The sequence below is a fragment of the Podarcis liolepis genome (assembly GCF_965112155.1).
Source record: "Podarcis liolepis genome assembly, chromosome: 10".
NCBI classification, from domain to species: Eukaryota; Metazoa; Chordata; class Lepidosauria; order Squamata; family Lacertidae; genus Podarcis; species Podarcis liolepis.
Window position 1 is genome coordinate 54,080,465 of NC_139562.1, and position 18,276 is coordinate 54,098,740.

Sequence of the window (18,276 nt, forward strand, 5' to 3'; positions counted from 1 at the left end):
GATAAGAAGTTCCAGAAGCAGCCCTTACCCAAGTCTGGCTTTCTTTGAAAAAGTGAGACCATTTCATGGTATCTGGGTTTATTCACAAATATACAAGTTGAACATACCTCCCTAGAAAAGTGGTTAACAATTAAATATAATATTCTAATTAAAACTTACCTGCATAATAATGTCTCCTGCTTCCGACTGGAAAAAGTTACTTTCTCTGCTTTAAGCACATTGTACATTGCTCAGATTTAAGTGGACAAGGGAAGTTAAGCTCTATCACCCGGAGTGCCACTTCCCCTTTCCAACGTCATGCTAATTTCTCTGGCAGGGTTGAACTAAAATATCAACAAAGAATGACTAATCCAGCAGTGTCACAGGGCTAATTGATTATATCAACATGTATCTCCGCTGAGGCCATGTTATATTCCATACTCTGTTCCCTTGAAGAAGGGACATTCTGTGGATATCAATCAATATTTCTTCACTGCACAGCAAGAAATTGCGTTGCAACATATCAAGGACGCCCAAACAAGAATATAGTTTGCTTATATATCAAACGCACATTAAGAGCACCAGGCCGTGCATGTCTACTCAGAAGTAGGTCCCCCCGAGTTCAATAGAGCTTACTCCCAGGTCCATGGGAGCAGGATTGCTGCGTAAGGAGTTGAACAATTCTTATTGTCGGCTCTACAGTATATTAGCTCATTTTTCAGTATTTGTGAGCAAGTCTTAGCTACACTCACTGCAAAGACTGCTAGTTTATATGTCACCATCTTGCTAGTGAAAGGGCAAATAAAAAAAATCTTTTCTGCCGCCACCCTGGAATCTATACTGAGAAGGAGGATTGTATAATAATAAAATTTTATTTATATCCCGCCCTCGCCAGCCAAAGCCGGGCCCAGAGCAGCTAACAACAATAAAATGATACAACATTCTAAAATCATTTCATTATAAAATCAGCACCAATGGCTGCTTTTGCCCCAATACCTCTCTATTAGGACCGGTCCTAACATTAGGCAGGGTGAGGCAACTGCCTCTTGCAGCAGATGCTGCAGGGGATGTGGAAGGCTGCAGCCTCCCATTAGTCCTTCCAAATCTCCCAAGCCAGCCTGCCCTGCACCCACTAAGCAAGGCTTCTGCCCCTAAGTGTGTGTGGGGGGGGACTCTGTCCCACCCCCAGTGCTGATGTAATCTTCAGCTACCATTCCAGTTGGATTCTATAGTTGGAGTGGGAGGGTGTCATAATATCCTTTGCCTCAAGCAGCAAAGTACCGGTATCTTTAACCTTTCCTTGCTGTCCATGCCAGTGGGAGCAGGAATTTCAACATCAGCAAAGTCCACATCCTCACAAACGGGAGTTGTGGTCCAAGTCTGTAAAAAGAAAACAGCAGAAAAAACTACCTGCTTTTTTTTTTTAAAAAAAGGCACACACTTCCAGTCTGACAGTGTTTTAACACCAAGTCAAACTTTTTTTCTTCTAGAAAAGAGGGAAAGTTGATTGCATCGAGCACTTGTCCACAAGAGTGAAGTTTCAAAAGCATGCTAAAATCAGTGCGCTATTCCAACGTGTTATTTGGTACTCTGCCTGTTCTACGCATCTGCTTCTCTATCTATAAATCTTCAGACAGACCAAAAATACATTATCTTTGAAACAACAGCTATTCCAAGGGGTGTTTGGACACTGCATTTCAGCAAGGGAAAAATATTTAGGGCAGAGTATCTACATCTGGCCAACTCATTGATTTGCTTCACTGTTTGTTATAAAACAAATGGATATTTACATATTAGGTATATCTATAAAAGTCTTTTGCTTCAACAACAAAAATGCTTGCTCAATAGTCCCGTGCCAATAGCATTCATATTCTTATTATATGTCAACTGTGGAAAACCTTTGGGCCACCAGACTACAACTCCCATCATCCCAGGCCATTGGTCATGCTTGCTGGGGCCGATGGGAGTTATAGTTCAGCAACATCTAGCAGGCCAAAGGTTCCCCAGTCCTGTTATAAGTTATAAAAGAGAAAATAATCTCAACCAATTCTCTTGAAGTAATTCTTGTTCTTTTGGAGGGGTCATAATGATCCTTGGTTGTAACACAGAGCAAGGACACAATCCTAACCATACTGGAAGTAAGCAGCTCTGAATTCAGTTGGAGTTACTTCTGAGTAGACATGGTTAGACTTGTAGCATAAACCTCTCATATCTCCCTCACACTGCCCTGAACACAGTCTGAATGATGTTTCACACCAATTCTTGATGAGTTCAGTACCAATTCAACTAGATTTCTTACTTCGGCTTTAGGCAATTCTAAACTGTTTCTGTCAATCCATTTAAATTATTTTGTGATTATCTATAACACCTAGGAAGGGAATAAGAAATCCTTTCTTCAGTGGATGTTTACAATGCAAGTATCCAGAGACACTTTCATTCATATATACTTGGACTCTGCTTTCCCAAACAACTGACTTCTAGATTGCATAGAGGAAAGCCCTCCTGATTCAAAGGCCTATCTAGTCCATTGTCAGCCCATCCCAAGGATGGCAAACCTGCAGCCTTCCAGATGTTGACACTGCAAAGCATTGTTGTTAATTGGTTGTATCCATACATTTGTTTAGTTACTAGATTACTATGTTAATCTGAAGCACAGATTAATCTACTGACTCCTCATAAAGCAAGATGACCGTGACCATGCATATTAAAGTTCAGAAGTGAAATGTTGACTGTAGAAGTCCTGTTTTAATACTCAGTTTGCTTTTCCCTAGTTCTGTTCAGAAAGTCCCAAAGACCGTGATAAATGCCAGCTGTTAGCAGCTGAGTCACAGTGTCATCTGACTATTAAAAATAATTTGGATTTTTGTTCAATTTGCAGGGATTCATCGCCCACGAGCACAGTGTTTGGGAGTGAGGACTTTTGGGATTTTTGGTCACATTTTTGTCACATTCTTATGTTTAGGAATAAATATTGCAACATGTTTGCATTGCAAGTTTTTCCTTAAAAAAAAAAAAAGCTGATTCATTAAAGCACACTCTTAAGCAGACATGTTTATTACAAACATTTAGAAGGGTTTTTTCCCCCTCAAAAATTATTAAAGCACACAAAACATTAACCAAATAAACAGTGCCCTTGGCAAATGATTCAAGCAGATCCATAGCAGGTTCCTAATTTTCCCTGTCATCTTTGCCAATTCTACATACAGTGGTACCTCAGGTTAAGAACTTAATTCGTTCTAGAGGTCCGTTCTTAACCTGAAACTGTTCTTAACCTGAAGCACCACTTAGCTAGTGGAGCCTCCCACTGCCGCCATGCCACCGGAACATGATTTCTGTTCTCATCCTAAAGCAAAGTTCTTAACCCGAGGTACTATTTCTGGGTTAGCGGAGTCTAATCTGAAGCATCTGTAACCCGAGGTACCACTGTATTCAAATAACTTCCCCTGCCATTCCAATTTAGCTGGTATTTTATCTCCCTTCGACCATTTAGCTATTAACATTCTCGCCGCAGTAGTTGCATATATAAATATATTTCTTAATTCTTTCGGTATATCTGCAGCAATAATACCTAACAAGAAGGCTTCCGGCTTTTTAATGAAAGTTAATTTGAATTTTTTAAAAAGTTTATTATAATTTCCCAAAAGTTTTTAATCTGTTTACATTTCCACCACATGTGGTACATTGTTCCCTCTGATTCTTTACATCTCCAGCAAAGATTTGAGCTGGTTTTATACATTATCAACAACTTCCTTGGTGTAATGTATTATCAGTAGAACATCTTCATATATTTTTCTTTTAAAGCATAGCAAGCTGTAAATTTTAAGTCATGTCTCCAAAGCTTTTCCCAAGATGCCATCTGAATATTGTAACCAAAGTCTTTAGACTACTGAATCACCACACATTTAACCTCCTCCTCTAGCACTTCCCAATAACACATTATTAATATTACAAGAAAAACATAATGTCTCCATCTGTGTTATGAAAATCATTCCTTAACGCTTCCTTAATGTTATAAACCATGAGTGCAGATCTGCTCCAAAACAATTCTCCATATCCAGGATCCATATGGGCTATCATACCCATGCTGTGGCTCTTCCAACTCCCTTCTTCCGACTGACCCCCCCCCCCCCCAAAGCTGTTTGGAAGGTCAGCTATCCCTCTGGAGAAGTGTTCAAAGTGGCAAATGGAGCTACCACCCAAAATTGTCACTGCTTGCTCCATTGTGTGCATACAGAAGTGCTTTCTACTCACCCAACAGGGCATGGATCACAGCGACAAGTTGTCATGGTCCGGGGCATGGGCAGCAAGAGTCCGGGACCAGGTTATGGAAACAGATCCAACAGAGATCAGAAGCCAGAGGCAGCCAGGAACAGGCCACAGCATGGCATAAAACCATGCTGCTGTGGCAAAGAAATGGTGAAATGCAGAAATCCAGGGTGAAATACAGGCCTTATATAGTCCTCTGGAGCTTGCAGTGCATCACATCATCTGACCACGCCTGCCAGCCTGCACCTGCTTCCCCCAAGGCCAGCACAGCAAGGGGCTGGTTCTTGCAAACTCTCACAATGCTCAGGGCCTGGCTCCTGCAAACACTCGCAGTGCTCATTACACTAGTATTGCCCCTTTACAGTATTGAGATTTTGGTTTACACAACCAGGAATAGGAAAACTGTGGCTCTGCAGCTGTTGCTACGCTACCAATCCCATCATGGGAATATAACAATATCTGGAAGGTCAAAAGATGACCGTTTCTGCTGTAAATCCTGCATTTGGGTATGAGTGCTGTGAGCTGTAAGATGTGATTGGTGGGTGTATCATTTATCATAACAGAGCCTCCTCATTATCCAGAATAAACAAAGGGGAGTGTATATGGATCAACCTCAAAAATCAAAGCAACAAAGAAATTGTGGAATAAAATATGTAAAAAACACTCACCCACCCACCCCAAAACTTCTCAACTAAGGGCAGATCCAACAAGCATACATTTAAAACACATCCAATGCACATTTAAACACACAAATTCTACCAAAGAATCCTGAGAATCATAGTTTTTATGGTACTGGGAGTTGCAGGTCTGTGAGGGGGGAAACGACATTTCCAAGGATTCTTTGGCTACAGTCAAGTGCACTGAATGTGTGTTGAGTGCACTTTAAATGTATGGTGTGGTGCTTCCCCAAATACAGTGGTACCTCGGGTTACAGACGCTTCAGGTTACAGACTCTGCTAACCCAGAAATATTACCTCGGGTTAAGAACTTTGCTTCAGGATGAGAACAGAAATCATGCGTGGCAGCAGCGGGAGGCCCAATTAGCTAAAGTGGTGCTTCAGGTTAAGAACAGTTTCAGGTTAAGAACGGACCTCCGGAACGAATTAAGTACTTAACCTGAGGTACCACTGTACAACTCATTTTATAACCACAAAACAAATGCACTGATACCTGTAAAATAGACACAAACACATGCTAATATATAAATGAACAATGACGTATAACTAAGGATGGCTCAGTTGGTTAGAGTGTGGTGCTGATAATGCCAAGGTTTCAGGTTCAATCCCTATATTCAGGTTGGACTAGATGATCCTCAGGTTCACTTCCAACTCTGTGGTTCTAGGATAAAGAAAACAATGTGTGTTTCAATCAAACCCTGGTCCTCTGCAGTGATATAATACAATCAAGCACGCATTTTTGGAAGAACAAGGTAAATCAAGCCTGAATGTGCCAGATATTATAACAGTGATGCTAAAATTTAAAAACCAGTCACATTCAGAGGAGGCTTAAGTGTGAACAGCACTAAAACCTGCACAGATCCCCCAAAATTAGTTCTCTGGGACACCACCACCAACTCAAAAACAGGCAAAAAGAAACAGGTTGCTTTGGTTCACTTTTATGAGCTTGGGCCTGTCGGGAATTGCAAAAGGGGCACTTGGTCTAATGGAGGCAGTTTATCCCATTCGCAAGGGATCATTAATGGCCAAATTATAGGCATTACTTGCATTAAAGATGCCACAGGGCTCCAAGGGATCAATTAGGCAATTACAGCCTCCTGTTTGCGGCTGCCATTGGCTGGGGTTTTGTACCATAGGAGTTTCCCCTGATCTAACACAAGAACAGTTTCACCGCTCAGAGCCAAGCAGAGCCATACATAGTTTTGTCAGGGACTGGAAGTGGTAAAGCGACGAGAGCCATGCACCATTGCTCAGCTGTCAAATCCATCAGGCAATGCCACCCTATATATATATATATTCAAAACAAAATGCTGCGAGGTTCCCAAGGCTTATTTGTCAGAACAACACAGCTGGGTCAGGCCAAAGGCCTATCAAGGCCAACATTTTGTTCTCACAGAAGTCCACAAACAGGGCATGGTCGCAATAGACTGATAAAAGGTAAAGGGACCCCTGACCATTAGATCCAGTCGTGACCGACTCTGGGGTTGCGGTGCTCATCTCGCAACATGCTGGTCATGTGGCCAGCATGACTAAGCCGCTTCTGGCGAACCAGAGCAGCGCACGGAAACACCGTTTACCTTCCCGCTGGAGTGGTACCTATTTATCTACTTGCACTTTGAGGTGCTTTTGAACTGCTAGGTTGGCAGGAGCAGGGACCGAGCAACGGGAGCTCACCCCATCGCGGGGATTTGAACCGCCGACCTTCTGATCGGCAAGCCCTAGGCTCTGTGGTTTAACCCACAGTGCCACCCGCGTCCCTTGAATAGAATGATAGAATCATGGAATTGTAGAGTTGGAAGGGATCACGAGGAACACTGAGTCTAACTCTTTGCAATGCAGGAGTCTTTTTGCCCAACATGGGGCTCAAACTTTGAGACTTAGAGGCATGCTGCCTACAACAGCAGAGGTGCAAATCCAATGTAAATGGATACAGAATTGCAGCAGAAATGCAATTCCAAAAGGACTCCAAATCCAGTGTGCACATAGAAGGCTGAAAGGGGGATATGGGAGCTACAAACCTAGGTGGGGAAGATGGTATGGTTCAGCGATGCTGTTGAGGGTACTTTGCACAGCTAAATTTTTACCCTTGTATATAGGAGGTTGAATTTTCATGGAATTATAGAATTGGAAGGAGCCCCGAGGTTCCTCTAGTCCAGGCACGGACAAACTCGGCCCTCCAGATGTTTTGGGACTACAACCGCCGTTAGCTAGGGATGATGGGAGTTGTAGTCACAAAACATCTGGAGGGCTGAGTTTGGCCATGCCCGCTCTAGTCCAACCCCCTGCAATGCAGAAATTGTTTGCCGAATGTGGGGCTCAAACCCACAATCCTGAGATTAAAAGTCTCATATTCCAGGTAAAGGTAAAAGGTAAAGGACCCCTGGGCGGTTAAGTCCAGTCAAAGGTAACTATGACGTTCTGCCGTTCATCCCACTTTCATGCTGAGGGAACCAGTGTTTGTCCACAGACAGCTTTCTGGGTCATGTGACCAGCATGGCTAAACTGCTTCTGGCACAACGGAACACTGTGATGGAAGCCAGAGCGCACGGAAATGCCGTTTACCTTCCCACTGCAGTGGTACCTATTTATCTACTTGCACTGGTGTGCTTTCAAATTGCCAGAAGCTGGAACAGAGCAACAGGAGCTCACCCTGTTGCGTGGATTTGAACCGCCGACCTTCTAATCGGCAAGCGCAAGAGGCTCAGTGGTTTAGACCACAGTGCCACCTGCATCCCTCATGCTCTACCAACCGAGCTACGCCTTGGTCTGCTCCAGCAGATTGAGTAGACAAGCCCAATAGTGATTCCAATGGTCAAGAAGACAGTTTCTGCATGTGCTATGGAGAGACAGATGAGGCTCGTCAACCTGGGAAGGTGGCCCATCTAGGAGAAGGAAAGCTCTGGTCCTAAATCTCGGCCGCCTTGCTGGATATCTTTGGGAGAAGAAAAGACCAAGGAATAAACATTACACAAAACCAGAGTGGAGTCCCCGGAACAGATGGATGGCGTCTTGTACACCTACTTCCAACAACTCCTGCAGCAAAGCTGATGCCAAACGTATCGCTCTGTTCCCTACTATTAGTTGCAGTTTGCAGCTGGTCTTTTAGCAATAAATATGACAAAGCAACAAAGCCTTCTGGCACTGTAAAGAATGATACATTTGCTATGGCATACACTTTTTTGGACTAAAGCCCACTTCCTCAAATGCATTTAGAGTTATCCTCAGTTGACAGGGACCTTCTTTCCCCGGCAACTTCAAGTGCAAAGCAGAAGTTCCCCTAATTGTCCATTGGGTGGCAGCATATGCTTTCTGTTCGACATTCAGGAAATCGGCATCTTTTCGAACTGTTCTGTAGAAGCATTTCAACCCCTTCCAACCTGCAAATAAAAGAGGAGAAAGGTTCTTGCTAAAGAGACATTTCTAACAGTTCAGGCATTTTATCTCTGGCCAAAGCAGCGATCTGGTGGTTTGTGGGTAACAAAATGATGCGTGGAACAAACTCGGTGGGTCAAATTTCCACATAGGACTTCACTGTCTGTGATTCTTTGCTTTTTATTGTTAGCAACCAGTATAGACAGAGAACTTCAACATCAACTTTAAAACAGTCAAGGGCTTTCCATTTACAGAGCCAAACACAGAGCTGTCTATTCATGGCTGACACAAATAAAGATTCTTCTGTCTGTTCATGTAAGAAAAATGCCAACAAAAGAGAGCAGGTGTTAACAACAACAACAACAACAACAACAACTTTATTATTTATATGCTAGCCTTCTGACTGGGTTGTCCCTGGACATTCTGGGCAGCTATTAAGAACATGTCCAACCCTTTATATTCTATTGGCGGGGGAGAGGTAAAGAAGGTTCTTTAAAATGGCACTTGAAGACATATACACAGGGGAAAGGACTAGAGGTACACACACCCCAAATGAGAATTGTATGAAATGTTAGTCCTACTCAGAGTAGACACATTGGGAATGATAGACATGACCAACTTGGATCCATTAATTTCAGTGGGTCTACTCTGTTCCTGGTGCTTAAAAGGAGGCTGTTTCCTTACAGAATAAGAGCAGAAAATAAAATTTAAAAATTCGTAACCCCAAATGCTACCTTAAATTGCCTCCTGAAGTAGGAAAGTCCTTCTTGCGCTCCTGAATTTCAGCAAGGAGAGTACCTGTCTAATCTCAGTGGGAAGGCGTTCCACAGGCTTGGGCCTCTAACATTCAACGCACAGCTTCTAGCAATTGCAAGCCGGGACTCTGAGCCACCAGGGACCACCAAACACAGGGAGCATGTTAACTGGATTGCGAGAGCTGCTTCACACATGGCCTCTTCCGTAAGCAGGTATGGTCCCTTTGCAGTTCATCTTCCTGGCCCATTTTCTTTCACCAAAACAAACATGCCATTTAGACCAAGTCTGGCCACTGGTCCATTGAGCTCTCTATATAGTATATGCTGACTAGCAATGCTCCCCAAGATTTTCAAACAGACGACTTTCATAGCACTACCTGGAAATGTGCCAGAGATTGAATCCGGGACCTTTCACATATTTTTTCTCTCCATGTAGGACAAAAACAGATGTGGAAACTCCTAACTAGAAAAGGTACAGTATGGATTGGTCCACAGAATAACTAGCATTCTGTCTGTATGGGGTAAAATTATGATTTCCTGGCTTTTTGTACAGATGCTTCCGACACCTTGATTTCTACTGATTTCCTGTTTTTATGTAGCTCAGGATTCTTACTTCTGTCCCACTTCCTCCTTTTCAACAAACAATACTTGAACAGAGAAGATTTATTTTATTGGGGGGGGGCAGAGCTAGGAAAATGCAGAAATAAATCAGAAATACCTCCATAAATTAAGGTAAGCGCCTCTTCGCTGAGTAGCACTGCAAACCATCTGTTCTCCAACTCACAGATACAACAATCATCTTTTTTTTAAACCTTGTCAAGGCATTAGTGCTAAATAAAAAGTTTCTCACATCTGTTAAACTACATAACCTGATAGTCCAGAGCTAATAAGCTGTTGCTGAAAAACTTTATCTATTGCATTAAAAAAAGAAAAAACCTTAAAAGGAATATAACAATTTACATGCCCTATACTTTGGATTTTTCCCCAAAAAAGCAACGCTAAGAGGAGAACTGGGTGAAAAATAAAACTTCTTGCCTGTATAACAAAAAATAATTTCTTGAAGGCCTAAAAGAAATTTCCCACCGCCAGCAAATATATATATATTTGTCATGCTTTTAAACAGACAATTAAAAACGCAGTACATCATTTGCGTTCTTTTGACAGTTAAAACACTAACAGAGGCAATATATATATCTTAATAACCAGCACAAACTTCAAGTTATTTTAGGGATGTCTTTCCAAGAGGGGAGACCAGATTCCCAATTATGGTCTGGCTGCCAAAGAAAGAGGAACACAGTCACAACAACAACAACAACAACAACAACAACAACAACAACAACAACAACAACAACAATTTTATTATTTAAACCCCGCCCATCTGGCTGGGTTTCCCAAGCCACTCTGTGCAGCTCCCAATAGAATATTAGAAGCACAATAAAACGTCAGACCTTAAAAACTTCCCTAAACAGGACTGCCTTCAGATGTCTTCTAATTTTTATTTTATTTTTCCAAAAAAAATTATTAGTTTTCACAAATTTTAAACACAAAAGCAAATAAACAAACAAACAAATATAAATTCTAACCTTATTAAAACCAATCTTATTAACATTGTTAAGCGACTTCCTCGTATCCCCTTGGTTGAATTTCAGTGTATATCATTTTACCGGTTTTCCAAAACCTATATTCTCATAAAATTAACTTGGTCACTTAACATCTTTCTTTCTTTCCTAGTCTCAATTTCATCATATTAATTTATCACATTACATATTTAAATCCTAAGCCTATTAGGTATTTGCAAGCTTTTCCAATTAATTTAACTTAGCATATTTAACTAAATATTCATTAAATTTCGTCCATTCTTCCTGGTAGTCCTCCTCCTTCTGATCACGGACTCTTCCAGTCAGGTTGGCTAGCCTTCAGATGTCTTCTAAAAGTCAGATACATTGGTACCTATTGATGCGAACGGGATCCGTTCTGGAGCCCCATTCGCATCTGAAGTGATTCGCTGCTTCCGCACATGCGCATAACATCATTTTGAGCATCTGCGCATGCGCGAGCGGCAAAACCCAGAAGTAACGCACTCTGTTATTTCCGGGTTGCCACGGAGCGCAACCCGAAAACGCTCAACCCGAAGCTACTTCAACCCGAGGTATGACTGTAGTTATTTCCTTGACATCCACAGGGTGGGTGCCTGGTTCCCTGTAACCTAATTTCTCACAGAGAGGGAACCGCCAGAAGGCCCTCGGCGCTGGACCTCAGTGTCCAGAACGATGGGGGAGGAGACGGTCCTTCAACCTAATGTGGTGCACTCCAACTCCCATCAGCCCTAGCCAGCATGGCCCAAGTTCAGGGGTGATGGGATTTGTAGTCCAACAACATCTGGAGTGGAAGAAGCTTGATCTAAGGAAAGGAAGAACCATTCCTTAGTCCTTTGGTGCCTCTGAACATCAAATGACACCCTCCATACACAGGGGCTTTATATTACAATCCTTTACACATTTACTAATGATTTCCCACTTAGTTCAACGGAACATACTCCTGAGTTTTAAGGACTGCAGCCAAAAATACACACTCCATTTACTAGCCAAGAAGTGGAAAATGCAAGAAGTACCAACTGTGGAAGAATGGCAGATGAAGATGATGGATTTTTCGGAGCTAGCCGACCTGACTGGAAGAGTCTGCGACCAGAAGGAGGAGGAGTACCAGGAAGAATAGACGAAATTTAATGATTATTTAGTTAAATAAGTTAAGTTAAATTAATTGGAAAAAGCTTGCAATTACTAGATAGGCTTAGGATTTAAATAAGCTATGTGATGAATTAATATGCTTAATGCTGAATTGGTAAGATAGAATGATGTTAAATGATTAAGTTAAGTTTATAAGAACTTTGATTTGGAAAACCTTTAAAATGATATGCATTGAAATTCAACTAGGGGGATACGAGGAAGTCACTTCACAATGTTAATAAGATTAATTTTAATAAGTTTATGATTTATGTTTGTTTATTTGTTTGTGTGTTTATAATTTTGTGAAAACCAATAAAAGAATTGGGGGGGGGGAATACACACTCCAGACTGTGTCCTTGTACTTTTTTTTTTTTTGAAAGGCTATATATTCCCCCTCCCTTTTAAAGTGTGATCCTAACCTGCTTTACTTGGAAGCAAGTCCCATCGATTGCAAAGTTAGGTATGCACAGGAGGTTGTCAGCCTGAGAGAGCCACAGTTAATAGCCAACTTTTTAGAAGTGGGGGGGGGGGAGACGGAATTCAAAAGAGCGCTGCTTACAAGAACACAGGGGAGGTTTTAAATTCATTCATCTGCACACAAAAGTAAATGGAAATATCATTCGAAAATGACATGGATAGACGAAGGCATAGCCTGATAAGCAGCTTAGGCAGCTCACTGTGGAGAAATGTATCCTCTCCGGAGCCCCAAGAGAAGCTTAATAGAAGTCTAAGAATTCAATATTTCACTGAGCCAGAGAGTGCATTAAAGGAGCTTACACTGTCTACAATAAAAAGCCTTTGCCTTCAAGCATCCTATCATGAGAGATGTCTCTATTGCAGGGTCCAGCAAGCGAAACCTTTGTCGTCTCAGGGCGCCTTCGTGCCAGACATTGGCAATACCTTCCCCTCAGTTATGTCAGTGCTCAGAGATTTCCCATGATGCTCAGGGGCCGTTTGTTTCTTCCCCACATTATTTAAAGCAAGGGCTTGCTGATTGTGCCAGAGTAAATCACTTTTAGCGATTATTGAAATCTGCTTTTAAGTAGCTCCAGGAAAATAGCTGCGGTTATTACAGCACCCAACAGGGAGTGCAGGCTATTCATAAACTGGAAGTTATTGGGCCAGTCAGCAACATGCTCTTCTGTGAGGAGAGTTCAGGTGGGAGCCATTTTAAGTTTCCAGACAGACTCTCCGGAAGACCACACAGCTAAATAAAATAACATTTTCTGAAGTGCCATGGGAGGCTTCTGCGAAAAAGGAAACCAGCTCTATGGCCTGTATCAGAAGCAAAATTTGGGACTTATTTGCTTCTCCCCCCACCCACCTTAAGCAGGTCTGGGGAATCTGTGGCCCTCCAGGTCATAGCTGTCAACCGTCCCTTATTTGGTGGGAAAGTCCCTTATCCCAGCACCGTGTCCCGCTGCTGTCCCTTATTGATGATGTCCCTTAAATTTCCCGGGTTTCAAAGGAAGCAGCTCCTCTCCCTCCCTGCCTGCTGGCCAGGGAGGAGGGAGGCTCCAGCTGTGTTGCTTGGCTACGTTGCTCACCCAATAAGGAGTCTAAGAGCGACTGGGGGGTGGAGCTTGTGCCAATCAAATCAGCCGCGTTGCCTGGGGACTCGCCTTTGCTCAGTGCTTCGCAGCGGAGAGGTGACGGTGGTTTTCCTTGCTGCATCCCCTTTGCCAGGTTGCTGCGCTGTGGGAACCACCACTTGAGGCTTTGTTTGGCTGCTGGCTGGGCTTTCTGCCTTTGGCTCGGAGGGGCTCAGAAGTTGAACGTACCTGTGCTTTGAAAATCCCTTATTTTGGCTGCTGGTCCCTTATTTTCAAATCTGTACGTTGACAGCTATGCTCCAGGTGTTGTTGGGCCCCAAATCCACCAGGCTCACCCAGCATGGCTTCCCACTACAAAACTTAGGCTCAACACAGGGCCAGCCAACCCATGAGGCAAGGCAAGGCAACCGCCTCAGGCAGCAAAGATCCACGGGGCGGCAGATCCGGCCTCCAAGAAATGCATTGCCTGCTGCTGCCACATCCATTCCAACAGACTCAAAAAATGGGAAGAGGCAATCAGGGAACATCTTGTAGCAGCAGTAGCAGCAACAGAAGTGGTACGGTAGCTGTTAGCTAAGCACCACCTGCAGCGCTGGCACGGGTACTGGGAAAATGTAAGAGGACTGTGTAAGAAACAAGAGAAGCAGCAACAAGAGATGCTTTTACAAACACGAGCCTCGTTGCCTTTCACTGGAATAATTTCTCACATTTATTATGGCAGATGCTTCCGTTGACAGTGCAGAGGAATGTGATGTCATGATAATTTGTTGCACAATTTCTTTGCTGAGCCAAGAAATGTTATCTGGCCTTATTTGGTATTAAGCGACTTGCTGTGTTTATCTGAAGTAAACTACAATGCTTCTAAAACTTGATTTTCCCCAAATACTTCTAAATACCTGGACTTGAGGATCTCACTCTTGGGGTCAAAACTGAAAGTCTGGGGAAAATAAATGAGTGACAGTAGTATCTTTGTCCAGTAATGAGGAATCTGGTACTGCTCTCAGGGATGTTGTACCAGAACAGATTTTTTATTTTTATTATTTTTTTAAAAAAAATCCTTTTGGGTTCTGAACCCTAGATATGTTTTTAAAGCAGTGAGGCATAACAGACTTCTGTATTTTCTACACTTAAGATTATTTCTTTTTAAAAAACACACCTACACACCCAAAAGACAGTGTTGCACTTTTAAAACTAACGATATACCGTAAGTATAGTTTTACTTACGTTATAAGTAAACAGTATTGCCAAAGGAATTTGGTTCCATATTCACAAGGCACTTGGTGTATCCAATAAAATATCATCCTTGTAATAAATGTCACCTTACTTGGAGAGAAATGCTAAACTTTGCATCTTTCTTACAACCTCCTCCAGTCTTGCGCTTTTAGTTGGATTCACAAATAAATTTAGCTAACCTAAAGATGAGGGTGGGGGACATTTTCCATTCTGAGGGCCATATTTCAGTCTGATCAACCTTCCAGGGGCCACATCCTAGTAGAGGAGGAGGCCAGAGCATTTAATGTGAATTTTACCTTTGCATATTAGGCTAGTTTCTGTACACACAGAGACCCCTGTGCTTCATCTATCCAGTCAAGCAAGAGACATTGTCAGAGTTCAAAAGGATACATTCTGTAATGGGTATGAGTTACTCGTACGTAAACTGGTGCCTTTCTCGGTTAATTTGCCTTGTTAAAACTTTCTGACTGCGCAGCCCCTTCTCATGGTGGCTGCCTCAGTCACTGGCAGAATCCGTCAGTGGGCATTTCTTGAATCTCTTCCAACATAAAAGTTGTTTGACACCCAGTCTCCTCCTCCTCTCACTGCGCAGGAGTCTTCTGCGCAGGGAAGGCGTGGGTAGCGGAAGACCTGAGCTCTCCTCACTGATGTCCAGTGAAGAGTCCTGGAGCCCTCTCTCCACTTCCCCCGTCTGCCTCCCTTTATCCCCGGTGTTGCGCTGATTGGCTTCCCCCTCTACTGAGCTGTCTCTCCCCCTGCTGCTGGGTCTTTCGCCAGCATCATCTGGGAGCCTCCCCTTCGCCTCTCGCTCCGATGTCAGTTCCCTGACACATTCCACCCATGGAAAAACACTCAGAGTGCAAAGCAGAGCCAAAGAGGGGTGTGACCTAGGAAAACCACCGAGGGCCGGGCAGAAAGGCCTGGAGGGCCACATTCACCCCACCCGTCCCCAGATTGAGGTTCCCCAGCCCTCTTCCAATGCACCTACCTATCATCTTACTAATAGGATAGTCGTGACTGCAAGATCAGAGTTCAAGCATCATAACAACCAAATTAAACTTTTATTTTGGTACTTGGCAGCTTATGACGTTCTCAGAATTGCTAGCATTTTAAAAATTCTGCTTACATTGTTAGGGCAGTCCTCCTTTCCCCGAGCAGAGAGATGTCTCAGGTTCAGCTTCTTTTAGAGATTATGAGAGATTTAAGGCACTGTTGGAATATTTGAACTTATTTGTTTAAAAATGTACAAGTTGAGCCTAGGTGGAGACATAACGTAATAGCACTGCTGCAAACAACACATCTACTGATGCATATCAGATCTGCCGGAGAGGCATTATTTCAGTATAACTAGATGTTATATCAAATATGCAGAGAGGGTTTTCTTTAATACTAAGTGTGAGATTGATTTTTCATTGGGAACACAGCACAGAGGAAGTTTTAACTCTTCCCTTCCTTACTGCAATTGCAAAGAAAACTGTGGCCTGATGTCACCATTAGGCTTAGGGGGAAAGTACCTACCACCAAGGACGATTTTCATTGTCCATTTTCAAAGCCCACTCTCTGCCTTTTTCCCTCAGTTTGTCTTGTGTCTCTCTGACTCAAACAGCGCCGGACCACAATCTGTCCAAATTTTCCTTCCCCTGTGAAAGAGGCTTCCGCTCTTCTGTCTCAGAGAGCCAGTGTGGTGTAGTGGTTAAGAGCGGTAGTCACGTAATCTGGGTAACCGGGTTCGCGTCTCCGCTCCTCCACATGCAGCTGCTGGGTGACCTTGGGCCAGTCACACTTCTGTGAAGTCTCTCAGCCCCACTCACCTCACAGAGTGTTTGTTGTGGGGGAGGAAGGGAAAGGAGATTGTTAGCCGCTTTGAGACTCCTGAAGGGGAGTGAAAGGCGGGATATCAAATCCAAACTCTTCTCTTCTTCTTCTTCTCAATCTCAGGGCTCTTCAGGATTTCAGTGGGCGTGGGGTGCTGAACTTATAATTGGGGTGACTGAGGATGGTGTGTGTATTTTCCTTTCTAATATATATTTCACCAGTGCTCTGCAACCTCCCTAACTGCCTGAGCTTCCTGATCTTAAAATGGCCCGCAATAGCAATAATTTGAACCCACCCATCTGACTGGGTCACCCCAGCCATTCTGGGTGGCTTCCAACATACCGTATTTTTTGCACCATAACACTCACTTTTTTCCTCCTAGAAAGTAAGGGGAAATATCTGTGCGTGTTATGGAGCGAATGCCTGCGGGTGGCAGGGGGGATCTGCTGCAGTCGTGAGCAGAGGATCCATGGTTCCCTTTCCTTCCCTCCTCTGTGGTTACAAAGCATGGATCCACATGGATCCTCAGGATTTTTGCATTGGGCTACTCCAAACTCACTGTCAGATCACATGTCTGTGGCCACAGCATGAACCACAAAAATCATATATCCACTATTTCGTTTAGAATATTTTTTTCCCTTGTTTTCCTCCTCTAAAAACTACGTGCGTGTTATGGTCTGGTGCGTGTTATAGAGAGAAAAATACGGTACATAAAAATGTAATAAAACATTGCACATTTAAAAGCTTCCCTATACAGGGCAGTCTTCAGATGTCTTCTAAAGGTTATATAGTTACTCATCTCTCTGACATCTGATGGGAGGGTGTTCCACAGGGTGGGTGCCACTACAGAGAAGGCCCTCTGCCTGGTTCCCTGTAACCTCACTTCTTGCAGTGAGGGAACCACCAGAAGGCCCTTGGTTCTGGGTCTCCGTTTCTGGGCTGAACAATGGGGGTGCAGACGCTCCTTTAGGAGGTGCCCATGAGAATATTTACCTCTTGGTGTCTTCCCGTGGGCTTTAACTGAATGATGGGCACCTAGAAACTCTGCAGAGTGCAGATCAGTAGTGAGATAATGTCTAGAAATAAATAAAGAACAGTCGTAAACACCTCTTGACCCCCTGGAAGGTAAGATAAGCTCATATACCCTGAACTCCACACATGAGAATTAAAACGGCCACTTTCTCTCCCCTTTGATAATTTTTGAATGCCGTTTCTACAAGAAAGAAGATTCCACCTAAACATTAGGAAGAACTTCCTGACAGTAAGAGCTGTTCGACAGTGGAATTTGCTGCCAAGGAGTGTGGTGGAGTCTCCTTCTTTGGAGGTCTTTAAGCAGAGGCTTGGCAACCATATGTCAGGAGTGCTCTGATGGTGTTTCCTGCTTGGCAGGGGGTTGGACTCAATGGCCCTTGTGGTCTCTTCCAACTCTATGATTCTATGATTCTATGATTCTTTTCCTGCTATTTGATGGAGTCAAATTATTGAGAGCTCTGCAGTTGCTCTAGAGTTTCTTCTGGTTCTTTGAACAGAGCAAAACAGATCTTCCCACTTTGGTGCTCATAAACACAGCCTGCTCTGGTTTCTATCATGTTAAAATGCCACCTGCTTCTATTTCACTTCTTCTTTCATTTACACTTTATTACCAACTCTCTCTTTCTCTCTCTTTTACTCGTTGCACAATTAACACATCAATAGCACCAGCAGAACAACAGCATGATGGCCTCATCCTAGCACCTTTACCCATAACTAAGAAACCTGCTGGATCAGTCCAATAGCTCAGATTCCTCTTTGCACGGTTCCCAACCGTGAGAAGCCCCAAAAGAAAGGCCTGAATGCAAAAGCATTCTTCTCACTTATGAGTCCCACCAAATTCAAATGGGACTTATTGCAAATTAGGTAT

General features: G+C 43.2%; 1 protein-coding gene across 1 annotated transcript in view; it reads right to left on the reverse strand.

Annotated features, from left to right (window-relative positions):
- Positions 1-383, reverse strand: part of TFEC (transcription factor EC) — a 380,439-nt gene extending 380,056 nt beyond the window's left edge. Inside the window, exon 1 of the mRNA XM_083463733.1 lies at positions 160-383. Within this exon, the coding sequence (XP_083319859.1) occupies positions 160-165 (6 nt within the window). The 5' untranslated portion in view covers positions 166-383. The remainder of the gene's footprint in view (positions 1-159) is intronic.
- Between the last annotated feature and the right edge of the window lie 17,893 nt (positions 384-18,276).